Source organism: Pithys albifrons, chromosome 10 (assembly GCF_047495875.1).
Source record: "Pithys albifrons albifrons isolate INPA30051 chromosome 10, PitAlb_v1, whole genome shotgun sequence".
NCBI classification, from domain to species: domain Eukaryota; kingdom Metazoa; phylum Chordata; class Aves; order Passeriformes; family Thamnophilidae; genus Pithys; species Pithys albifrons.
The window spans coordinates 5,764,980-5,790,836 of record NC_092467.1 but is presented as its reverse complement, the minus strand read 5'-3'; the positions used below and the strand labels follow the sequence as shown (position 1 = coordinate 5,790,836).

Here is a 25,857-nt window from a genome sequence, read left to right as displayed (position 1 = left end):
TCAGTATCTTTCCTTGACCAGTTCATCTCAGGGGGAGCAGAATCCTCACCATGGATCCACTGCTGAGCCAGTTATGAATGAGAACTTGAGATGGTTCCAAATAGCCAGTGCCTCCCTTCTAGAGCCATGTTTTCTTGCTTCCAAACAACTTAATTCCCCACCAAAGCAGTCTGTTTGGATGACTCAAGGCCACCCAGCACTCAGAACCTCTCATGCCTGGGGTGACATGCATGTGCTCTTGTTATCCCTGAGCAAAAGGTCCATTGTGGAGAGCATCAACTTTTTGAAAAGGCAGCAAACACTGACCCGGGAGTGTCCCGGCTGCCATCAAACAGGACTTCCCTTTTAATTACAAGAGACAGCTTTGTGAAGCAGCTTCAAAACAAATTCAAGAACTCTTTACTATGTCCTAATGGTAGCATAAGAAAAAAAATTTTACTGTCCCACCACCTAAAGCCTGGTGGAAACCAAAATGTTTTTGTAAGAGGGGCTGCTGAACAGAGGCACTGATGGAGTCTCCATGTCTTGATGGCTCCCAGATATTGGGGAGAAGACAGACTGCCACCCAGCTCTCATAGCCACTCACTCCTCTCCAGCCAAACAACTCTGGTTCCTTGGCATGGTTTCTCTGGTTTGAAAAGTTTCCTGACTTACCCCCAGTTCACTGCTCCGAGTCCGTGACAGCACTGGGAACGAGACCCAGCTCCTGCGGTTCGAGCTCCCTGCCTTAACCACAGGCTGCATTTCCTCCTGGTAAATAGCTCCTTTATACAATAAGTGCTAAATGAAGCTCATTTTTCATTCCCTGATTGCACTCTGGGGTTTAAGAGCTGGCTTTCCCTCCTGATGCTCTTTGGCTTCCCCTCCCGGCACCCCGACAGCAGAAAGCCTGCAGAGAGCCCATCTGCCAGTGGGGCCATCACAGCAGCCTGGCTCCTGTGTCTGGGAGCTCTGCTGGAGACCACCAAGGGGAAAAGGGATGGGGGGTCCACACCACAGAGGATCCCTTGTCCCTTCCAGCAGGCTCCTGTGAAAGCCCAACACTGTGGCGGCAGCAGATCCCTCACCTCTCATGGATGACGCCGCTGATGGGAGGCAGCCAGTAGATGCTGAGGGAGTCCTGTGTCTGCCCCGTGACCATGGGAGGGATTGGGATGGGGGCTGGCTTCTTGCTGTGCCCCCAGCGCTGGTACACCAGGTCCAGGTAGCAGTGCATCCGTGCCACTTGGTTGGGGGTGAAGGAGTTGGTGCAGTCATCATCTGCGGGAAAAGAGAGGCCAGGCTGAGGGTTGTGGAGATCAGCCACATGCACCTTCTTCATGGCCAAACTGTTTGGGGGACTGCTAGGGAGAGCTGGGAGGCACCAGCGTGTGCTGTCTCTCCTGCCGGGACTCTCTGGTGTCGTGTGTCCCCAAAGCCACAAGATGGCACTGCCTCAGCAGCTCCACATCCCTGCACCTGCTCAGCACCAGCTCGGCGAGCTCTGGCACCTGGGAAGGGCCAGCGTTCCCCTGGGGCTGGCTGTGGGTCAAGCAAGGGGCAATGGAATTGCTCGTCAGACTTCGGCCCTCCTGGGATGCCAGGACGAACATCAGCCCTCTGGAGCATGTCCTTGGGAACCAAACCAAAAGGGTTCAGAAGGTTGTTAATACTACTATTAATAACAATTATAGCAGCTTCAGGACCAGAGAATAAAGGTTACAACACCATGCAGACAAGAATGGCCTTGACACATGTCCAGTGACCCACTGGCATGGAAGGAGGGATGGAAACAGCCCAAAGCAAGAAAGGGGTTAATAAGTTACTGCAAGCACTGCCTGCCACATCCCAATGCACCAGGAAGGACCACACAGGTTAGGGAATAAGGCAAGGGACTACTGATGGAAGTGGAAGGGAGGGAAACCCAAGTTTTAAGGACCACTCACAACTCGTAACAATGATTACTTGTTACCTGTGTAACTCATGTAGTTGTTGAAGGGTGTCCCTGTGAAATGTGTCTGGCCACAGGTGTCGTTGGCAGGGTCTGGATCCCGACAGAGTTTGCTCTTTGGGGTGGGGGCAGTGTCGGCACAGAGGTCTCCCGTCTCCATGGATGGAGTTGTCTCCCTGCAGGGATCATCACAAGATTCCCGCTCGCTCACTCCCTTAAAGACGTGGTACAGCCCCAGGACATGTCCCACTTCATGGATCATGGTGTTGGTGTGGCCGTGCATCCCGTAGTAGGCAGGGTTGAGGACAACTCCCCCTGGAATTGCAAGTACAGAGAACATCATCCCACGAAAGACATAGCAGGCAGCTGCCACTACTCACCAGTGAGAGGCAAAACTCTTCTCACTGTGCTTCCAGGTGCCAGATGGACACAATTCACCCTCTTGGAGGATAGGGAGATGCTCCTTTGCCCTCTTGGATTGGAACAGGGTAGGTGGTTTTAGTTCCCCTTCTGACCACATTATTCCCCCTCAGCATCTTCAGTAATTTCAGCCAACATTTCCCCTTGTGTCTTTTTGTATATTTATAATTAAATGTCTTCTTTGGATCACACTCACAACTCCAAATGAGGTTTGCAGCCAGGGCACCAAACCAAGTCATGATGACACTTTATAGGGATCATCTTTTGAACCAGAGGCCAGAAGTCCTTCCCCAGCCTAGACAGGTGGCTTTGGGATGTCAGTTCCCTTGGCAAGTGAGAACAAGGTGCTGAAGTCCCAACACACTTGGCTATGCCAACCAGAAGCCACCTTCAGTACAAGTCCATATGGAGATTTAAATGCACTGCCTCTGTCCCCTGCTGAGAAATCATCCAGGATCTATTGGTTCAACCTCCAAACCAGACCCTGAGGAGTAAACTAAATCTCTCATGAGGTTCTGTTGCAATCCACTAAGCTCCTACCACCAGCCTGACACAAATTTAGGGTATTGTAGAGTGGGATTTCCCAAAACACAACTTCTGAAGTTCCCATCATCATCTTCAAAGGGATTTGTGTGTGGCAAGGTACAGCAAATTAACCAGGGAGGATCCCCCTACCCATCACAAACCTCTTCACTGGGGCACCCCAATCCCTGACCCCAGGGGACACAAAGGGGCAGCTCATCTCCAAGCCAGCCTGATGCAGGTTTAGCTGTCAAAGATATTGGAGCATGGGCACATCTGAAGTCCCTCAGAAAATACACAGCACTCCCTCCTCATACAGCTCAGAGCTGGGCAGGACCCATGATGAACCTGCCCTGAACCTCCCCATGGCTGCAGGACAAGTTGCTTCTACTCTCCTGCAGGCCTGCCTGTGATGGGAAGAGCAAGGATCAGGGATGCTGAGGAGAGCCACCAGGAGCAGAGCCTTCCCTTAGCTTGCTGCAACCCTCTCCAGCTCCTGACCTGGCATGCAGACCCTACACTGACAGCTCTGTACCACATCTCTACGGAAACTGTCCACAGAAGATGCTCCAGAACAAAAAAATATTACTTCTCTGTACTATTTGCCTTCTTTCTTTTGTCCAGATTCAAATGTCTTTGAAATCTCTGCATTTTTCTCCTTGCTTTGAAGCTTTTTGCTGGCCATTTCCTCCCTTTTTCTCCTCTCATTTTCATGCTCCATCCACTTTTCCAAGCTGCCTTACAGTGGAGGAGCAGGGGCTGGGGAGTATCAGCAAGACAAGTGAACTGAAAGCAGACCCCAGCATGTCCCCAGGCTGACTCCAGGCAACACCTTCGTGGCTTGGGAGGCTGTTTTTACACAACCACTTTTAACCCAGACAGCTTGGATGGCAGCGTGGCAAATAGTTGGCGCTGGCACAGCTTGCTTCCTCCTTTGCAGGGCCCTGGAGGATTTATTGTGCCAGCTACCTCACAGCAGAGCCTCTGCCACTGCATCTCTGCTGATGATCACTGCCCCTGCCAGCAAAGCTAGAGCTGGCAGAGGGCCACAGTGTGATCTTGTCTCCAGCCACACAGACTGCCTGAAATCAGCTCCGTGTGCTGCAGGAACACCTCACGTCCTCGAGTACAGGGCATTCCTTCCCAGAGAGGGTTTTCTTCAGAGCACAGTGTCCCTGGCAGGACACCAGCAGAGCTGTGACTCCTCCAGGGGAGCCATGCTGGGTGAACACTGCTTTTGGGGCTGGAAAAGGACCTTCAGAGACTCCCTCAGCAATTCTCTCAAGCCCTTGCAACAGGCTTGCAAGAGGGTGAAGAAATAAGGGTGGCATCTTCTGTGGAGCGTGTGTGGCCCATGGCAGGGCTGAGAGACACCACTGACCTGTCAAGTGGCACTACTTCTTAGCTCAAAATTCATGTTTATTGCCCTTCCTTCCCACAGCATGGGTCTTCTGCCCAGGGCTTGAGGCAAAGGATGGGTCCCAAAGTAGCTGCATTCTCTTTCTCCCCAGTTGTAAAACACAGAGCAAAGAACTCTGCATCCCATCAGTCAGCTCTTCACCCTTCAGTTGCCTAGAGATGGGCCACAAGAAGGTAGAGAGGTTGAAAAATCCTTTTGGGACCTTCATGTTGTGTTCCATCAACTGCTAGGTTTTTGGAAGCCACACCCCTTCTCAATTACCAACCTGGTAAATGCTATAGATAGCAAAGGGCATCCCATTGATGGAGAACCCAGTCGGCACATAAAAAAAAAAAAGCGGCTTCTCATTTGAATCAAACCAGGGCATGAGAGAAGACAGAATAGAAAGAAAAGGCATCTCTGCAGCCAAACCCAAGTCTGAGCAAGGCAGGGGGCTGCCTGCCCAAAGGTCTGAAAAGAGGAATGTGCACACAGAAAGAAAATAGTGTTCATAAACAAGCAAATGGGATGTGAAAGCCCTGCACACATCCTGCAGCTCTAACCACAGGGAAAGGGGCTGAGCACCAGGGCACGGGGGGCCCTGTGACCAAGCAGCCTCCTCCCAGCAGAAACCCAACACTCTTCCCAGGCGGTGGAATAAATGGGATTCCGGTACAGGGAGGGAGAAAACTGTCACAGGGGAGGGATGCCAAGGCTGGGATACCCTGTCCCTCCCCTCCTCTCTGCTGGCTTCCCCTATCCCATTCCTCCCCCACACTCCACAAGGACGATCATATTTTTAGTACTTTTTTTAACAGCTAATTAAATGGCAGGATTAGAAACAGCATGAGAACACTGCCTTCCTTCCAGAACATCCCTATCCCTTCATTCCATGTCCCCACAGCTCCCTGATGAGCTGGGAGAGCTCCCAGCTTTGGACCAGGAAGTTCTACTTCCCCTCTGTAGGATCCTGGCTGTGAAGGCAAGATGTGGAAAAGTTCATAACATCCCAACAGAACCTGCCTCCCCTCTCTCTCCTCTTCAGATCTGGCATTCCTTCTCACCTCTGCCTGCTCCTGCACCAGGAAATGGGCTAAATTGGGCTCTAAGTGCCTGAGAACCAGCCCAAGGAGGTTCCCGAGGTCAGCAGTTACACAACAAAGCTAAAAGCTTCCATGTTCCCATAATATCAAGGAGGTCCAGCACTCCAAGGCAGGTGAATCAGAGCTTTCTTTGGGCTTGCACGCCCAACCAAGTCCAGGCAGAGGGAAACCTCCAGGTCTGACCTCACAATGCCTTGTCCCTCCAGACCAGACCTACCAGCTGGCCAAGCCTCCACTCTGATCAAAGAGCAAAAGATGCCCAGTCCACCAGCCCAGTGAATGATTAGCACTGGTGTAGACCCCACAACTCCTCACACATCCCTGGAAGCTCACACTCCCAGGACACACTCTGCTTCTAGCCATGATCAGTGGCAATGCTGGAACTCTGGTCCATTCCCGCCCTAAAGAATCACAGAATGGATTGGGTTGGAAAAGACCTCCAAGATCATCAAGTCCAGCCCTTGGTCCAACTCCAGTCCCTTTACCAGAACATGGCACTCAGGGTCACGGCCAAGCTCAGTTGAAAAACCTCCAGGGATGGTCAATCCACCCCCTCTCTGGGCAGCCCATTCCAATGCCTGAGCACTCTCTCTGCAAAGAAGTTTTTTCTGATCTCCAACTTGAATTTCCCCTGGCAGAGCTTAAACCTGTTCCCAACCTGTCCCTGTGTCAGGGCTGTCCCAGAGGCCATTCTAAGCAACAATGGGACCTTTAAACAGCAAACCACAAAGCTGAACCTGCGTGGCAGGGCCAGTGTTCCCCAAACACTGAGTCACAGCAGCTCCTGGAACAAGCGCATGACAATTAGTCAGACAGGAAGATGGCCATTGCCTAAGGTACCTTTGATGGAAGGGCTGGCCCTCCTTCAGCATCCACCGGCCTCTGCCAGATATATGAGCTGGCCTCAGCTTATATAACTGCAGAAAGTATTTATAACATCAAATGTTCACAGTTCCCCTGCCCTCCGGCCATGTTTATGCAGTTCACATGCAGCCACACATGTGCATTATTACATTGCTGGGGCTTTTGAACAAGGCTTTCCACCACAGAAAGCTCAGGGCTTTTTTAAAAAGGAAGTTCTTTGACTTCTCCTCTTTTATAGTTAAAAAGATTTACTTCTGAGTTCTCAGAAAACTCATTTCAGGGTCCAAGAACTCTGAATTTCAGAGGAACTCACAGTGATTATGGTGGAAAGACTGAGACAGACAGTATGGTCACAGGGAGTGGTGCAAATAGACCTGAGACTTTCTACCTCTGCTGCTGGCTGGCTGCAAGTTGTCTCTGTCTAGGAGCTCCACAGCAGCAGAAACACTGTCTATAGAAATTTCATAGACCATTTCACCCTCTCCAAGTCAGTAATTATCTTTCATGCTTCAATGAAAGTAGTTGCTGTTGGCTGTGCTATTGGTAAACCACTCCTAAGCCTTCAGAAAGTCTGCCTGAAAATCAAATTTACTCAGGGAAAAAGTCTGGAAAAGAGCAATAGAACTGCAAGTTGTCAGCATAGGAATAGTCACATAATTTCTGGTAGCCCCAAAGGAGCATCATGAAGAGAAGGGGATGAAAAACAATGTTCATTGAAGACCTTCAAGAAGATGAAACTGCCAACAGGAAGGTGAGGAGAACCCTCTTGAAAAACACACTCAAAGGTCATGAAAGAATGTTTTCTAAGAAGCGCAAAGTCCAGATAGCAGATCAAACAACTTCTTGAGAAGAACTGATGGAGAACAGTTTGGAAACAGTAAGTTTAGTGATCTTTGCCCTGAGGCAAAGTGTTAAAATAGAAGAAGGGAAGGCAGTTAGAGAGGAAAAAGTCTTGTGGTGCATCTCTTGAAAACATCTAAGAAAGTCCAGAGAAAGTTCAGGGAAACAAACAGAACAAAATCTGAGCAAAGCTCTCTGGAGCCAATAAGCAGTTGGTGTTCTGAGAGAAGTCAAGTCAAACTCAAGGAATCAATTCAATTCATGCAGGGAAACAAGGCATGAGAGGGTCTGTTTGTACATGGGGGAAAAGCAGCGTGGCATTTCTTCTGCCTGGAAGCAGACACTGGCAAGGAGGGAGCAGGGCTTGTGTGCTGCCCATAGTGTTTTAAGGTCAGGAGAGACAGGAGATTAGCAAGACTCAGTGGAAGGGAAGCAGTGTGTCCTTTTGGAGACAGACTCCCCTCTTGTGTACAGACCTGCCTCCACCCCTGGCCACTGCTAGATCCTTAAAGCCCAGGAATATTTTTTCAAACTGCCATTCACTCCCACCAATGTTATCTTTGCTCTTTCCTCTCTGCTGTACTTTCACATCTACTCAGATTATCCAGTAGCCTTTTGTGAGAGGTTTTGTCAAAAGCCACATATTCATGGCCTCCTCAGTGCTAAGGTTCTTCTGTGCTGGACAGTAATTTACATTGTGCATGGCACAAAACACAGGATGATGTGGTGGAGCTCACTGTTTATGGAGAGCAGAGGCTGCCGCCCGCCCTCCCGAGCTCATTAAACCTAAACCCAAGGACAGTCTTCAACCAAAGTCTTCAGTCCATGCCAGAGCCTTGAAGAAGTTCAGATCCAGCTTCATACTTCACAGCTCTGGCACCAGGGCCAAGACAACACCTCTTTTCCCCTGAACCTCCATGCTAAAACCCTGATCCAACATTTCCAGATGGTACCACCTCCCGTGTCCCTGACTGGACACAAGCTCAGACTGGAGAGAAGTGCAGCCTTTTGATGAGACCAGTCACCCCAATTACCCCTCTGTACAACCCCTTGTGGGCCACTGCAATGGGTCTGAAGAGAATGTGAGCAGCTGAAGCACTTGCTGTAGTCAGATGATTGTCAAGCTGAGCCTTGGAAGTGGTTTCTGGAAGCTGAAAGAATAAATTTCATGGAGATTTGCCTCCCTCAACAAGCGACTGTAGCAATACACTATTGAAAAAACAGCCCTGAAACTCATTGAGGGAGGGAAACTGGCAAAGAGGAACTTTAAAACAGGTCTTTAACAGCAGTGTAAAACTTTTAAGAGTTGAACATCACGCACTTGTAGAAGTGGAAGGTCTAGGTCTGCTGTGCAGGTGTCAGGAGTAATTATTTCCAGTTACTTTTTGAGAAACACTTGAGACATTTTGACTGCAAAGCATAAAGGGCTTTGCCAGAAAGCTCCAAAATTAAAGAGGTGAAGGGAGAGGCAGGAAAAAGAGAAACAGCAGAAATAGCAGAAAACACACAATGCAGCCACATTCTAGGGAATCAGTTGTCGTTTTGGCTGCTTTGTAGCCTACGAGGACTGATGCCCTTAAGGGTCTGCCTTGAATCCACTAAGGCCAAGGAGAACCTTGCCTCCAGCAGGTAGTAAGCCAAGTTATAAAAACGTGGTAAAATTTGATAGTTATCCTCACACTCACAGCTGGATTCGGAAGTGGCCAGTGCTGGCTGCCTGGTCAGCCCTGGAGCTGCTCAGATCTGGAGTCTCTGCTCTCAAAACATGGACACTCCTGGTTTATCTGCTTGTTATTAGGTGCTGCAAAGCCAAGTTCACTGCTTCCAGAATCCTGGAAGATAGACCTGGAAGGCCCCAGAGAAGCCAAATAGAAGTGCAAAACTCTGTCCAGAGCCTGCACTGAGGGTGAACCCACAGTTCTACCCAAGCTCTCTGTCCCACTGCCTTCATGTTAAGTTTCTCATGACCTGAAGTACCTTGTCAGTGTGTAACCATCTTATCCACATGAACACAAAACAAGCAGCTCCTTTTCTCACAGCAGCAGCTTCTGGCACACTCAAACCCTGCTACTGCAACCTTCTTATTAAACATCCTCAGTGCTGAGCCACACCCCATATGCCTCTTTGCCAAGACAATGAAGAAAGAGGGAAAGCAACAATCCTGAGCCCCCAGGAGTGGGATAACTTACTTACCCAGGTGACTAAGGGCCTCTTTATCCCACGGCCAAGTGGCAGCACCAGCCAGCTCTTCCCTCACTGAACTTGCAAAGTAAACGTTGAGGAAGTGGGTGCTGTTGAGCTGCAGTGCCTCCTTCAGCTCCTTCACACTCATGTACGCCCTGCAAGGACAAGGGAAGGGAGAGTCAGCACAGACTCCAGCAGAGCAAACAGGAAAGCTGGAGCCACCCACAGATACCCTGCAAAGGATGCAGAGGACCTGCAGACCCATCCTCATCTCTCTGAAACCACCAGTGTTTTGTAAAGTGTGGAAAAATTCAGCATTTCAACATGGAACCACTTACCCTGCTCTGTAAGGTGGAAGTTCTGCCAGCAAGGGGGCTTGGGTGGGAGGCAGTCATGCAAGTCTGAAGGAGTTTTGTTAATTACAGTAGATTTGTTGATTAATTCTACTCTTAAAGAAGGCTTTCTAACAACAGTGAGAGAAGAGACAACCAAGAACAGGACAAAAGGAGACAGAATGGGAGAATCATAGAATGGATCAGACTGGAAAAGACCTCAGAGATCATCAAGTCCAACCCTTGGTCCAACTCCAGTCCCTTTACCAGATCATGGCACTCAGTGCCACGGCCAAGCTCAGTTGAAAAACCTCCAGGAATGGGGAATCCACCCCCTCTCTGGGCAGGCCATTCCAATGAAGAAATTATAGTAGAAGAAAGGAAATTCAGAAATTGGTCCTGCTAAGCAAGAGAGAAGGGGTTCGGCAGCAGCAAAGTGGAATTTGATAATGGAGAAAAGCAAGTTTTCCTCAAAGTGCAAGGAGACAGAAACTGTTCACAACATGACATATCTCTGCACTTGGAGAAAAGCAGTCAGGAAATTTAGGTTTCACTCTTCCCTTTGTCTGGCTGTTTCTGCATAAGTCAAAATTCTGTATCACATTCACCAGTGCACCAAAAGTCCAGCAATGGTCTTGAGGGAGTTCATGTCCTCAGCCGTGAAAAACAATTAGAAATTGAATCTATTAAGAGCAATAATAATTCAAATAATAATAGCAGTGAAATTACAGGGCCTTGGGCTGTGCTGCAAACACCAGGTACTCTTTTAAATAGACTTCAATGATCCTGGTGGGTCCTTTCCATCCCAGGAGAGTCTGTGATTCTATAAATGAAGTACCACCATTTCCACTGTCAGTGCCATTTACCTCACAGGCTGGACAGGGGTAGGACAGGTAGCAGACATTGTCTATATATTTCTACAACTTCTTTCTAAAAACAAACCTGAAGACCCTGCCCCAAAGTTGTGAAGTGAACAATTCAAGAGATTCTGAACAGGGGAAAAAAAGAGAAAACAACTCATGGAAAGGCTTCAAATACATCACTGTGAAATGATGATGGAAACGCACCACTGTGGAAATATGTCATAAGAATGACTAAACCTGCAGCAAAAAGCCAAGAGCAACATTAAGGTGTTGGAAAGCATTTCACTTATTCCCATGCTTCCAGGAGCAATTGGCATCTTTGAGCTGCATGAGGAGATTGTGGAGGGAGTTACGGTCATTTCCTCACACTGGACTCGCCATGAAGGCACAGCAGCTCCATTTGAACAAGCAGCTTCTGTTAATGTGGTGTCCTTTAGTGCAAACAAGGAAGGAAGGACAAAAAGCTGAGCATGGGCTAAGGGGGAAAAGGCACATTCTCATCAGGGATGTGAACTGAGAAAGAAAACCAGTGGCATGTGCAAATACGCTGTTTGAAATGGCAAGATCCCTGGTCAAGTTATTACACCACCAGGCTCATTTAGAAAGAGAGAGGTTGCTACAGCAAATTGAAGAGAAAAAGGAAAAAGTGAAAAAATAGAGAATTCCAGAAATAAACTAGAGCAGGATGGCATGTGGAACAGAGCTGGACAAACCCAAGGGCCACTTCCCTGGACCTGAAATAGCAGAGACTTTCAGAAGCCATTGCTGACTTGGGAGGTGTCAGACAATCAGGATCTGCTCACTGCCTCTTCCCTACCAGTCAGCCCCAAAAGACCATCCCGGGCTGGAGGCATCTCACCCACCTTCCCATCAGCTCTGAAACTTCAGCTGCTTCAGAAAAATCTTGGCTGGACTACATGGTGAGATGAGATGACCAGCTTGTCTTCACCAGGCCCTGAGATCTCCCACCACAAAGCAGCATTCCCAGAACACTTTCCCCAGCCACATCAGCCTGCAGAGAGAAAACTCTCCCAACCGGAAAGGACAAATTAGGAGAACATGATCTGTTGCCTGTGATGTCTGCCTGAGCATCCCAGACATGCGCCACGCTGACGCCATCCCTCCAACCCAACCAAGACGGGAGCAGGCCGGGAGCAACAGATAGGGAGACGAATAAACAAACCTGAAGGACATATTTGTGGCATGACTCGGAAGGAAAAGAAGCAAAAATTTCATAGAAATAGAGCATAAGGAGCGGGGAGGGGGAGAGAAAGGCTCCTTCACTCATCAGAGCTGCTCAGGGGACACAGACTTAAAAATAACATCAATTCCTGACCTATGATATCTCGGAAAAATAGCCCCAAACCCTTCCAGGCTGCCTAAATTCCAAGAGCCGACGTCAGCCCTATTCAGAGGGATATTCCTGCTGCCCCTCTTCTGGAGACATGATGTTTTTCTGGCTGTCGCCTGCCAGTCCCTTGACATTAGCAACATTTTTTGTCAAGATTTAATTATAAATAACTGTAATTTCCTCCATTGAGAGATTTGGATGGTTCAGGGATGTGTCAGGGTTAGGGGGAGCAGTTCCAGCCCTGAGATGCTCAGATGATTTGGATGGACAAGGAGAGGAAAGGACCCCAACTTCACCCACTATGGCATGGAAAGCACAACAACCTGATGTCCTCAAAGATACGAGCTAGACCAAAACAACTCTAGAATGGGCAACTCCCATTCCCCTCAATCCACATTTCCCACTGGCATCCTTAGGTTAGACAAGGAGCATGCAACTGGCGTCTGAGCCTTGTGCTTACTGCCAAAGGTCATGCTCTCCCTCTTCTCCAGCGCTTCTGTGATTTTCCCTGGGGAGAAGGCAGAGCAGCCTTTGGTCTCCACAAACAGCCAAAGTGACAGCCCTCTCCTCTGCTCCCCAAATAGCTTTCCAACGCCTACAAGACCAAAGCATTCCAAACTAGATGGTATTTACAGCAGGGTGGGCACTGTAAGCCAATGTGGAAACACACGGAAGGACAGAAGGATTGCATGAAGGTTCAGGCATCAGCTGAGGAGTAAAATCCAAACAAACCCCAAAGAATAGGGCAGAGGATAGAAGAGAGAAGGAACAGGGACATCAGGTTTGCCAGATTCAAAGGAAATGCTTTTCCAAAAGCATCCAAAAATCATTGGTGATACCATCTTGACCTGGGGAGAACTTGCACCCATGGGAGAGTGAAGCTTGCAAGGAATAGAATCATAGAATCAGTTGGGTTGGAACAGACCTCTGAGATCATCAAGTCCAGCCCTTAATCCAACCCCACTCTGATTACCAGATCATGGCACTCAGTGCCACATCCAATCTCACCTTAAAAGCCTCTAGGGTTGGAGAATCCACCACCTCCCTGGGCAGGCCATTCCAGTGCCTGACCACTCTCTCTGGAAAGAATTTCTTTCTGATATCCAACCTAAACCTCCCCTGGCAGAGCTTAAGCCCGTGCCCTCTTGTCCTACTGTTGGTTGCCTGAGAGAAGAGACCAACCCCCACCTGGCCAGAACTTCCCTTCAGGCAGTTCCAGACAGTGCTGAGGTCACCTCTGAGCCTCCTCTTCTCCAGGCTAAACACCCCCAGCTCCCTCAGCCTCTCCCCACAGCACTTGTGCTCCAGTCCCTTCTCCAGCCTCCTTGCTCTTCTCTGGACCCGCTCCAGCCCCTCAAACTCTTTCCTGAGCTGAGGGGCCCAGAACTGAACATAATACTCAAGGAGAGTAATTGGAACAGCAGAGAGAGATTTGGGATGGGAGGGCTATCAGTGGAAGGAACTAGTGCAGAATGATGGATGTGACATGTGATATCACTGGCTTAAAGTTCTGCTGAATGACACCCGCTGATGTCCTGGCTCCAGGGCAGGCACACCACACTGCATCCTGCTCCACTCAGATGGGACAGCTGCCATCGTGTGACACTTCTTGCTATCAAAAAAAAAAGCCAGGAAGATGAAGTCCAGCAGCTTCGCTGATTGATTCCACAACTTGACAGTGACACCAACTCAGCTACAGATGGAAAGGATTTCCACAAATCATTCTGAACCCCTTGTTCAAAACAGGTCTAATTAGATCAGGTTGTTCAAGGTCACGGAATCACAGACTATTCTGAGTTGGGAGGGACCCACAAGGATCATCGAGTCCAACTCTTAAGCCAATGGCCCACACAGGGGATTGAACCCATGACCTTGGCATTATTACATCAAAGTTTTAACCAACTGAGCTAATCTCAGATTCATGCCCAGCCATAAGGACAGAGGTTTCCCAACCTTTCTGGGCAACCTATTCTGGTATTTAACCACCCTCAAGTTAAAAAAAACATTCCTAGTGCCTAATCCAAATTTCTCACATTCCCAACTGTGTCCATTGCTTTCTGTCTTCTTGGAGTCCTGCTCCATCTTCTCCATGTCACCCCATCATATCAAAGGAGAAAGTCATCAAATTATTCTACCTTTGCATGATAAACTCTTTTTGGACTGGACTACCTTATCAAAGTCCAAAGACCCAAAGCTTCCTTTCTGAGCAGTAAAACATCACTCTCACCCATGATGCCACAGCCCCCTGGAGAACCTTCACATCCTTTTCTCACGCTTTTCCTTGGGCAATTTTATCCTAACCCATGGGGGAGACAGCACTTTCCCAATCATGGTTTTAAGTCAGGATCTGGGCTGGCTTGGTCAAAGGAGAAGACTTGACAAACCCTGAGGAGGCAGAGCTGTTGTTGCTTTTCCAGCAGAAATTTCTGGCAGCAACAACAGGACCAGTGGTGGTGCACAGATGGGAGAGAGGAGAGGACCTGCTGATCTGTGGGGCAGCAGAACACACAATCAAGCTGTAGCAAAAGCCTGATGTGGTTTATGGTGAGAGAAGAGGAGCAAGAGTGGCACTTTTTAGTGACAGCCATATCATAAGAGGCAGCCTTGGGGCCACAAAGTGGCCATGACCACTGAAAGGCAAAAGATGGCACCTCCAAATGAAAAGCAAGGCCAGCGTGTATCCTGTGCAGTACCATAAATCAAACTGAATTCTCTGGGTACTGCAAAGGATGCAGTGTGTAATACCACAGGAATTCCACTGCAATTCAAAAATAGGAGTCTTTTTCCCTGTAGACGTTTCGGAGGGGATGTGGGAGTGGGGCTGGGTGGAAACTGTCCAAGTGCCCTCCGTGGACAACTGGAACATACTTGAGGCTCAGCCAGCTCCAGCTAACCATACAGTCTAATGAAGTCACAGGGGATTCCTGGCTCTGCTTTCATGTCCCTCAACCACCGCAAGGAAATTCCTCTTCCTACTCCCCGCAAGCAGAGAGGCTCCCCTTTCCCCCAAACCTCTGCTTGACAAATGAGGAATCCCTCAGACTTCCCAGAAATGAGCACCAGTCAGCCAATAACATTTTTAGTGTGCGGATAACACATTTCTCCGAGGCTGCAAAGGGTTAATGCAACACACACAGCAACCTCATCTCTGAGGCAGCAGCCACAAGCCCAAGACAGCCCATAGCTGAAGACAGGTGCTGATTCAAGTGGCATGAACATTTTTGGAGAGCAGACTCGAAATTCTCCATATCCTCCATGAAGGGAGACACTTTTGCAGATGGTGAGCCAAAGTGACTGTCTTCCAATTTGCCCCACCAGAGCTCTCATCTCTATGGTGGCTCTTTAGCAGGGGAGTCTGAAGAGATAACCCTCCAGTCCTGGGCTCTCTGCTTGCATAAATGAATCTTTCCTGCTAGAATTTGTGAACCCTCATCCCTGTTCCCATCACCTCTCAGCCTTGCCTCCCATCTCCCCTGGCACAGACAAAGCCCACCACCACAATGTGAACATGGTACTGCCTTGGCCCAGCACACAAGCCCAGATGAGTTACTTGGGCTGCCTCCAGACCAGGCTGATGGTGGTTCTTCGTAACTGACTCTGCCTCACACTCCAGGTTTACCTGCCCTGCAATTTCTGACATAAATCCAGCTGGGGGGATGCTGTGTTTTTAAGTCCTTCTGCACTTACTAAGGCTTCTTGCATCCCCATGACCACGGTCTAGGAGCTCTGACTCCAGTCCAGCACTATGCTGGTATGCCACAAACATCGCTGCCAGCACCATGACAACTTGACAAGGCAGCAGCATCCAAATGGCTCTCCTCTGGACAGGCTTTGGTAACACAGCCAGACACAAAACACATGCAAAATGTGAAGGGAAGGCTGAGAAACAGCCAGACATTCCCCTGGGATCACAGGAAGCACAACACTGCTGGAATAACACCCTCTGTAGTGCTCAGGAGTCTTTCATCAGCTTCACTGGGTGTTGGACTTCAGCCAAAGAGCATGCGAGTCCACAGGGGATGAGGACATCACCCAGCTCTTGGACATGCCTGGAAAAACTCACCTCTGAGACACTGACAGCACGAGTGGAACAGCAGCCTAGGAAGCAGCCATCACTGGCAGCACAGCTCAAACTTGGCATGAGTGGCTGAGTATCAAGGTGTCAAAGATGGTGATAGGGCAGAACAGGATCCCTCAGGATCAGGAGCTTTCCTTATGCATGAGCAGTTCCTGTTGGACTCAGAGTTAACCCCCAAACTCCATGTGCGAGCAGGATTTGACTTTGGGACTGAAGCAGTAGCAGATGCTGCAGGGTCAGAGAGCTGGAGTGGCGAAGCTGCAGATGGGATCAAAAAGACACATTGTGGTTCAAGGCCATGACCCTTCCATATGGATTTACTGGGGAAGGCTGTGGATCACTCAGCAGGCAAGCTCCCAGTTACAGCAGAGGGTACAACGCAACTTCTTGAGGTCAGATTTGGGAAAGAAAGACAATAACATTAGTGTTAGACCAGAAAGCCTGCAGGGCATTTCGCCCTAAGACAGGCTGAAGAATAAGTGCTGCTAACAATGGCATGGCCCAGATATTCCTGGAAGTGTTGGCTAAACGTTATTCACTAAATCATCACTGAATCAGCCAAGGGCAGTGCTATTTTAGACCTGGTTTTGGTAAGCGTTGTAGAAATTATGGAAGAGCAGATGAGAGAAAGAAAACTTGGCCTGAACTAATAATAAGTTGATTCAGATCAACTTAAACTGAGAGATGAACACAGGTCTTCAACTGAGAACCAGGACTGACCAGCAGACACTGCTGAGTCTGACATGACAGGGAGAACAGTGTGAAATGGGAATGCCCTGCAATCAAGCTCCAGTGCAAACAAAAAGACCTAATTAGAAATAAAAAGGGCAAAAGAAGGAAGAATCAAATCTGCTGAGCAGGGAAATTGAAGCTCAGCATAATTAAGATGCGTACCTGGACAAAATTACAGTATGGTCTCCACCCTTACCTGAGATTAAGCATATAGTAGGGGAGAGAGGTCAAGATAAAGAAAGGAAAATAAAAAGGTGGCAGCAGCTGGACTGGGGGCTGAAGTGCCATCTGGACTGGGTGGGGGGGAAGATGAACCTCTGGGGAGGTGGCAAGTCCAACTCTGAGGTGTGGGATGCAGGGATACAGAACAGAGGACAAAAAGCAAGAGGGAAGAGTGCAGAAATAGAAACATTTAGAGATAAACAAAACACTGTGGATGTAACACATTGGCAGGGGAAATGCCACCCCAGATCCAGAAGGACTAACCACAGGACATGATTGGAGAGCAGCTGATATGGTACATGCACGGATGTCTGAAGGGTTGAACAAAGATCACAAGACAGGCTGATCCGGTTGCCCTCTCTCTGACAGGCCTTAAATCCACACCAAAATTCCCACAGACTTTCAGGTATACAGGTCTCTGTGTTAGTACTTTCACCTTCCTGCCTCATCTTCAAAAAAAAATGGAAATGCTTAAACACAGGGACTGATGCAGATGTGATCACCTGAAGGTCAGTGAAGCACATTCAATGCCCCCTCTGGGCAAACTCTGAATAATACAGTCAAGGATGCCAAGTTTTTAACCAACTCCCTGCACTGAGAGATCCCAAATCCTTCCAGTGGGAATACAGGCAAAGGTGCGCTGCACTTCTGGCCTTTCTCCTGGAAATCATGAAATCAGAGTACCAGGTTGGAAGAGACCTCAAGGATCATCCGGTCCAGCCTTTTTTGGCAAAAGCAGCCTAGACAAGACAGCCCAGCAGCCTGTCCAGCTGAACCTTAGAAGTGTTCAATGTCAGGGAATCCACCACTTCCTTGGGGAGATTATTCCGATGGCTGATTGTTACTGTGAAAAATTTTCCCCTTTCTTCTAGTTTTTTATGTCTGTGGCCAGTTGCAATTCAAGCTGAGCTTTTGCTTTTCTAAGTGCATCACTGCACACCTTGGCAATACCCTTGTGGTTCTCAACAGGTATTTGTCCACTTTTCCATCTCTGGCATGCTTCTCTTTTGGATTTGAGCAGACTCAGAAGCTCACATTAAGTTAAGGGTATCTCTTTCTACACCTGGTTCCCCTGCCTTTAAGTGGAATGAACTGGTTTTGACCTTCCAGGAAAGCATTCTTGAAAAATTCCCAGCACCCGCTAGCTCCTTTATCCTAATGGAAGTGAATCCCTCACAACTGAGCTCTGAGCAAGCTGAAATTCACTCTCCTAAAATCCAAAACATTTGTCTTAGAACTAACCACCAGCATCTCAGCAAGATCCCAAACCAAGGCTACCACTAGCCAAGATATTATAAGCCAGGTTTGCCTGGTTTGTGAGCAGCAAGTCCTGCAGTGCCTCATTCCTGGTTGGCACATCCAACACCTGGATGAGGAAGCAGTCCCCTACACATTCCAGAACTTTAGGGATGACCTGTGAGCTGCTATATAATTCTTCCAACAAACATCTAGGTAGTTGAAGTCACCCATAAGAACCAGGTTCTGCTGACTCAGAGTTTAAATGACTCAAATATTGCTTCTCTGGCCTTATCACCTTGGTTTGGAGGTCAACAGCAGATCCCTAGTGTAAGATCTCCACTGGAGACTACTCATAACCCAGAGGCATTCAACAGGGCTTCCACAATCACCACAGGTGGCTTCTATACAGGCAAGGGGCTCCTTCACAGAGCAAAACCACAGTTGGGCATCAAGGACTTGTCTTTGCCTCAGACAGGGCACCTGACTTCAGGAAAGTCACATTAATTCCTCCCCCCAGCCTGCTCTGAGGCTGTTTGCTGTTCTGCCACATGCTGCTTTCCTCTCTGGATCCTGTTAGAGCTCTGCTGACAGCTAACGTGCAGGGCAAGGGGGCAGGGGCCAGTTTTAAGGCTGGCTGCATGTGGGACATTGGTACTCATGGTTTGGGGGTTGAACTGAGGATGGTCCCCCACTTGTGTTGAATCCATGAGAACAAGTCTCAGGAGAGGTTTGCCCCCAGCTGAGCTCTCACAGCTTGGTGGGCACCCTCAGGACACCCCTGCCAATGGGGTGCACATGTGCATCAGCTGCTTGGGTCATGGGAAAACACTGGTCTTGGGATGCTTGCACCCTGAGGACCCGGCTGGCTGACTGTCTCACTCAGCTGCTGGCTACCACGTGCGTGATGGGCACCACAGTCCATCCAAGGGCCTCCTGGGATGGCTCTGCTGGAAATCCCAGCACATCTCCATGTGTTGTGGAGGCCTCCTGGCTATAACTGAGGTACCACCAGCCCTAGGACACCTTGGGAGGAGGTAAGGGTTTTGAAAAACACTCACTTGGACCCAGGCACTGCATTTTGTCCAAGCTGCATTTCAGTTTCCAAAAAAAAATTTCTGATGGTTATGGTTATTTGATAGACCTATATTCTCTCCTGAGCTCCTGAAGGAGCCAATCCTGCACTGCAGAAAGCACCAAGACCAGCCACCAGCAATCCCAAATGGTCAATTGGTTCTGATGCCTGACACAAAGCCCAATACATTGCCATCCCAAGATAAAGTCCCACAACATTAGTTCTAAGGGTAATTATCTACTCTCTCCCCAGGAACAAGAATCCACTTGTTCCTCTCCACCTGCCTCAAATTAAACTCCCTTAAAGAGGAGGGGACCATTTCACCACAAACACAGAATCCCAGACTGTTCTGAGTTGGAAGGGACCCACAAGGATCATCGAATTCAACTCTTCAGTCAATGGCCCACACAGGGGATTGAACCCATGACCTTGGCATTATTACAACCAAGTTTTAATCAACACTATCCAACATCACCACATTGCTGAAGGAGAAGGAGCATCTTTTCACAGTGGCCTCATGAAGGAGGCCCTGAGACACAGCCCCATATCTCAGACATCACCCAACAGCAAGGAAGGGCTTGGAGAGGTGATGGCAGCAGGAGAAGTGCAAATACACACAGCAGAGAAGTGCAGGGCTGTGGGAGGGAGCAGAGGGCTGTGGTGAGGCTGATTGAAGGAGGCACAAAGAGAGACAAACAAGGGAAGCGTGGCCTCTGGCTCGGCAGGGACCACCTGACCTCCCCTCCACCGGGGCACGGCAGCTTTGGGCTGACGCCGGCAGCCTGCCCGCGCCCCGAGAGCTGCTGCTGTCTGCCAGAGATGGAACAGCCAGGCCCTAATCAGAGGGGACAGCTGGACTGCAAAGCTCCCTGTGTGCTTCCCTGCCAAGCCAAGACATGGGAGCAGGGCTGGGACACCTTCCTTCTATGCTGCTCTTGCCCCATCCTTGGTGCACATCCTGAAAACTGGAGTCTACTCTCAGGGGGCACAACAGCCACACCGGTGGGTCCCAGCCCCTCAGGTCATCTCCTGGAGCTGCAATCCTCCAATCCCAGTGCTCAGCAGGGACACGCAGGCTCTCCCTGCTCCAGTCTTAGGATGGGCACAGCTCTCCTCCCATGCATGGAAAGAAGTGTGACCAGCAGGACAAGGGAGTGGATTCTTCCCCTCTGCCCTGCTCTTGTGAGACCCCCCTCCTGCAGTGGTCCAAAGCTGAGGGTCCCAGAGCTGCAGCATTCAGCTCTTGGGCCACCAGAATGTGGAAAATACAGACCTGTTGGAGAGAGTCCAGAGGAGGGCACAGAGGTGATCAGAGTGCTGGAGCATCTCTGCTATGGAGACCTACACAACATAGGAAACCTTGTGCCACCAAGAACCAACACACAAATTCAGCATTTCTTGCAGCCTTTCAGCCCTAAAGCTTCATTTGGTTCTGCCAAACAACCAAAACCTATACACAAGGGAAATTTAATACAAAATAAGCCAAATGTTTCCCAAAAAGCTCCTGTAGGAGCCTGGCTTTGAGCTTGTGATAAGCAATGGTGATTCAGCCCATGAGCCTTCCTTGGCACCCCCTCAGGGAGGACAAATCCATGCAAGTCCCATAAACTTCCTGCCTTATGTGACAATCCTTATGCTGCTTAAGCATAATGGGCCATCAACTTCCCCCTGGGATAAATTTGTCCTGGCAAACTGTCTTTTAGTGCTCTACATCTTGGGGGAGTTGATAGCATTTGGGGTTTATTTTAATGGGAGTCAGTAGCCATGATCAATTGTAAAAGCTCTATTTCCACGGAAATGGGGATTTAATAGATTTTTGAAAACGGTGGTTATTGACCCAATGGGCCTTAATGGCTTAAAACCCATCTGATTGTAGTGTGTATGAGTAAATGCATATGATTTTCAAATGAATACTGGAATAGGTAGTAAAAACCCATTTAAATTGCCGGGACCTGGTCAATAGGGAGTTTCCATTTGCTTGTTTGGCGTTTCTATTTCTATCTGAGTGAATCATGGCCATCTCTTCCTCGGAGAGGCTCACCATTTCCTCACGGCTGAGATCATCTTGACACACACAGCCCATCTGAGCCCCATCAGGGCGCAGGGATGTCTTTCATTAGACATCAGGGCAGTGATGCAGACTGGGCTTTCAGAGCAGCCGGGCTCCCAGATGCTCCCACCGTGGGAGCACAGGACACAGGGACCATCCCTCATGGATGATGCACCCCTGGTGCTCACAGGGAGCTGAAAAGACACATGTGCCTCAGACTCCTGGCTTTAAACTCAGCCTACAGGCTCGCAGCTGATGATCCTACACGGAAAGTTCTCAGACAAAAATCTCAGTTTGTCTGGGGTTAACACATACCAAGAACATCAATAGGAGTGAACTCCAAAGGAATGTACTAATTACTAAGAAGTAATTCTGGAAGCAATGGACAGACTGAGCCCTGATATTTATTCCATGGGGTCTGTGAGCACTGACTGAAGGCCCCCTGCCCCAGTTAGGGCAGGTATTTAGGGTTATCACCCCTACCAGCTCTCCAAGGTCTACCAAGGCTCAGCACAGGGCTGAGCTATGCCCCACTTTTCCCACCACAGGGGCAGCTCTCCTCTCCTGGCTGCCTTTTTCAGGAACCTGCAGGAACACAGATGCCCAAGATTTTTATCTGTTTGAAACCAAACTGTGGGTTCAGCCACTGCAAAGAGGAGAGCCAAAGCCATGTGTGTGCAGGACAGCAAGGCTGGGGGATTGTCATGGCCACAGAATAAGGAAAAAGAAAAAAAAAAGAAAAACCAAAGGAAAAGACCTGAAAACTCCCAAATTTCAAAGGGGCATCTATCCTCCTGCTCTCTTACCTTCCCCTTCAAAACCCCAAAATAGCAGGAATTAGTTCTAAGTGACAGTCTGTTGCTTCTCATCATCAGTGCAATAAGCAAAGGAGACAAATATTGCAGGTCAGCATCTGCTTCCACCCCAATAATGTGTCTCCCACTCTCACACCCAGCTATCATGGACTGGTGTGGGTTGGAAGAGACCTTAAAGATCACCTTGTTCCAAACCCCCTGCCCTGGGCAGGGACACTTTCCACTGTCCCAGGTTGCTCCAAGCCCTGTCCAACCTGGCCTTGGACACTTCCAGGGATGGAGCAGCCACAGCTTCTCTGAGACATCAACCTGAAAACAAGGAAGGAGCAGTAGTTGTGGGGAATTAATCAAAATAATTCAAAAGAAATAGTTAAAGATCCAGTGTGGAACCATTTAGGAGATGGAAAAGAATCCTGCCAGGGAGAAAGGCAGTGAAGCAGAAGCTCAGGGAAGGAGGGGAGCCCAGGGTTGCCCTCTGAAGCCCAGCACAGGCAGCATCCCAGCTCCAGCACCCACAACAGAGTTGGGAAAGGCTCACTATCCACAGCACGGGGTAAGCACTGGCCTTTTTTTGACAGTGTTGATGCTGGCTGGTGTTACACAGAACATGTGTGAGAGAGGGCGAGTGAGAAGCGCCAGGGGAAATGGAGAAATATGTTTGCAGTCCCTTGCGGTTTTGGGAGGCAGAACTCAACAGTGGCAAGTTATTCTAGAGCAGGTTCCAAGCTAAACAAAGCCAGGTATGGTTCCCTTTCTGCCTGGATTGTTTGTTTCACAGCAAAATAAAGAAAACATCCCAGGCCAGGACCAAGTTTTACAGCAGTTTTTGCCTCTCTTAGGCTGCACAGATCAGCCCTGTCCCACCCAACCTACAAGACTAGATCTGTAAATCAGTCTTCTCTTCCTTTTTGCCTGCAACAAAAATATGAAGCAACATTCCAGGTTTAGAGAGGTATTAAGGTCTCTGAACACAAGTCAGGGCTCCCCAGGAGCCCAAATTTCACTGCCAGATTTACAGTGCAGTTCACAGCCTGCTGAGGGAAGGCAGAGGGGATAACACCAGAGGGTGCAATGCTCCTGGTCTCCTCCAGCACTGCATGGGCTTCACATGGCTGAGCAGAGTCTGGGGGCCAGGAACCTCAGCAAAGCACTCCAGACAAAGGGGAAACTGCACAGTTTTTTTGCTATGCATTTAGCCAGGACAGAGCAGCTCCATCCATCCCCCTTCATTAAATGCCTCTCACCTCCACCCAGGGACAGGAGGCCAGACAGCAGCACCTCACTGCTGCACAGCAGGGAGGGGAGGAGATGTCCAAGACTTCTGTGCCTCAGTTTCCCTCACCCACAGCACAAGCAGGAGTGTGCAAACACCTTAGAACAGGTGACCTCTGCTGTGCACGGTTTTCCAAGGAGCTCAGAAAATTTAAGCTCCCACATCTCACTGCTGTTCAATGGAAAGCAGGTGTCCAGTTATTCACCAGGTGCTTCCTCCTCTCCCACCCACCTCCCACAGCACTGGAAGAAGACCCTTTAACAGGGCTGACAACAGTGGATGAACTTGCTGAGCAGGGATGGTGTTCCCAGGAGCCAGAAGCTCTGCCCTGTGGTCAATAACCCCCTCCTGGGGCACTCTTCACCACGATAGCAACGTCCAGTCTTCCCAAAAGATCCAAAACTTTGCTACATTCACTGAAGGGCAAAAACTTGCAGCCTTTATATTGGCCAGTAAAGGGAGTGAGAGAAAAATAAGAAAATAAACCTATTAAAGCCAAGTATCTCTTCCTTGGTTTTTATATATTTATTTTTTTAAGGGTAAAACCAAGTCCCAAGCATCCAACTTATTTTTAGACCCAGGCAATTGGGTGTCCCAGCTGGAGCACACAAGCCAGCATTCTAAAAATGCCTTCCTCACAGATATAAAAAGGACACAAGATAGTTTATTGGGGAAATTCTGTAATGTAATGATCATACATTAACTACAAACAAAACAAAAAAACCCAAACATCCAAGGCTGCCTCTGATCCCCAGCACAGCCCTTGGGAGGCGACAGTCAAAAAGATTCAGCATCCTCATCCTTCACAAAGCCTCCAAAACAAGTCCTCTGCCTTGCACTGTCCTGGTGGTTTGGGTGATGCTGGACTACATTCCCTCTTGCCCCATCACCCTCTGGAAAGGGGCAATTTGATTTCCTAAATAACAGTAGTGGCTGGGCCAAGGAAAACTAAAAGCAGTATGTTCACTTAAGGACTCCAGTGGCCGCAGCTCAGCCTGCCAACCCAGAGAGGATTAAATCATCCCAGAGACCCCATCAGCGCCCAGCCAGCGCTGTCCCACCACACATCCCAGCCAGGAGGGCTGCTGAGCTCCTGCCATTTCGGTTCCTGGGGTCCTGCCAGCCTGGCCAGGGTCTCAGCCAGCGTCCTCCACCCACAGGAGGGTACAGTGGGATGAGCAGGAGTCCTGGGGAGGGCTGACAAAGAGCGACCCCTCCCAGCCATTGGACACACGCTGTTCCTTCACAATTGCCATCCCGATACAATCGGCCCCCCTCAAGTGAGCCCCCGAGTCAGTGGTGTTCGCTAGAACAATAGCTCACATCTGGGACAGCTGTTTTCCCCGAAAGCACCCAGGCTGCCTACAGCCACTGGGCAGGGGTCCTGCGCCCTCGCTCACACGCGGATCGTGTTCTCCCCCTCCCGTGGAGATGTGGTCACCCCTGGGGAGACCTGGCAGGTTCCTCACAGGAAGGATCGTGGGACTGAGCAAGACTCATCCCACAGCAGAGGCTTGTTGGAAATTAACCCCTGAGCCTTCTACCTTGGCAAGGAAAGGAGTGTGTTACTGTGACATTATTTCCTACTTTTAGCACCCAAAAAAAAGCAGGGAAGAACATTTGGGCACAAGAACAAGCTGCTTTGCCTAGAGCTGAGGCCAGGGACTGGGAATCATCCCTTGCAGCTGGACCTCTCTGCATGCTCATTCTCCTCTTGCAGCCCCACTCCCTGCTCCCAGGGCTAACAGAGCCCTATCCCCAACAGAAGCCAGTATGATATGGAGCCTTGTGCCTCTGGACATTGTTCCCAAGACTGCACAGTTCCTTGGACAGTGCTTAGTTCTTTACCCCTGGAAAGAAGTCACTCCCCCAGTCCTGCTGGCCTGATGTCACCATGGAGGGGCTGACTCAGACCCTGTTGTCCCACACGTATCTTTAGATTGAATTTCCATGCTGGAGCCCCCATCACCACCTCCTCTGCCACAGCAATCTCACCATCCCAAGTCTTCCTCCTCAGGAGCAAAAAACCACTGTTGGGCTCACATCACTAAGAACATGCCAAATACTCTCCAATGAGAGAATATCCCTCCCCATAATCTCTAATCATTTGAGAAGGTCAAAAGCAAATTTGGGGTCCTCACCCCCAAACAAGGGGTCTAAGTGGACTGAGCCACTCAGGGACACAGTCACAGGGGTGAAGCCTCCAAGTCCCATCATGAGCAAGCAGCTTGATGGACATCCTGCCCACCTGATATAATGGGCTGTACCAAGGACAGTCCCTCCTGTCTTTGAAAAGTTTTGAAATCATTAATCCGTGGGAAAGCTCAGAGAGTGGGGGCTTTCCTACAAGGAAAGAGTAAGCTTTCCAGTCAGCTCAAATTCAACCACTGTCATGAACTTTAAAGCATCCACCAACAAACCATCAGGCCCCAGCAAAACGTCCTGTTTACTACTGCACCCCTCTAGTCCCAGCACTAGAACAGAGTCTGCTAGAACGGAGAAGCAGCAATCTCAGAAGTCACTGCCACCTTTGGTGTTCCCAAAGCACCCACCTCTTCACCATTTGCA

At 49.3% G+C, this 25,857-nt stretch overlaps 1 protein-coding gene across 2 annotated transcripts in view; it reads right to left on the bottom strand.

Annotated features, from left to right (window-relative positions):
* The window catches only part of PAPPA2 (pappalysin 2), a 94,486-nt gene that overhangs the window by 55,841 nt on the left and 12,788 nt on the right, over positions 1–25,857 (bottom strand). For both annotated transcript variants that reach the window (XM_071565580.1, XM_071565581.1), the window contains exons 3-5: positions 9,272–9,417; positions 1,952–2,245; positions 1,068–1,260 (exon numbers count right to left, since the gene is read on the bottom strand). In XM_071565580.1, the coding sequence (XP_071421681.1) occupies positions 1,068–1,260; positions 1,952–2,245; positions 9,272–9,417 (633 nt within the window). The remainder of the gene's footprint in view (positions 1–1,067; positions 1,261–1,951; positions 2,246–9,271; positions 9,418–25,857) is intronic.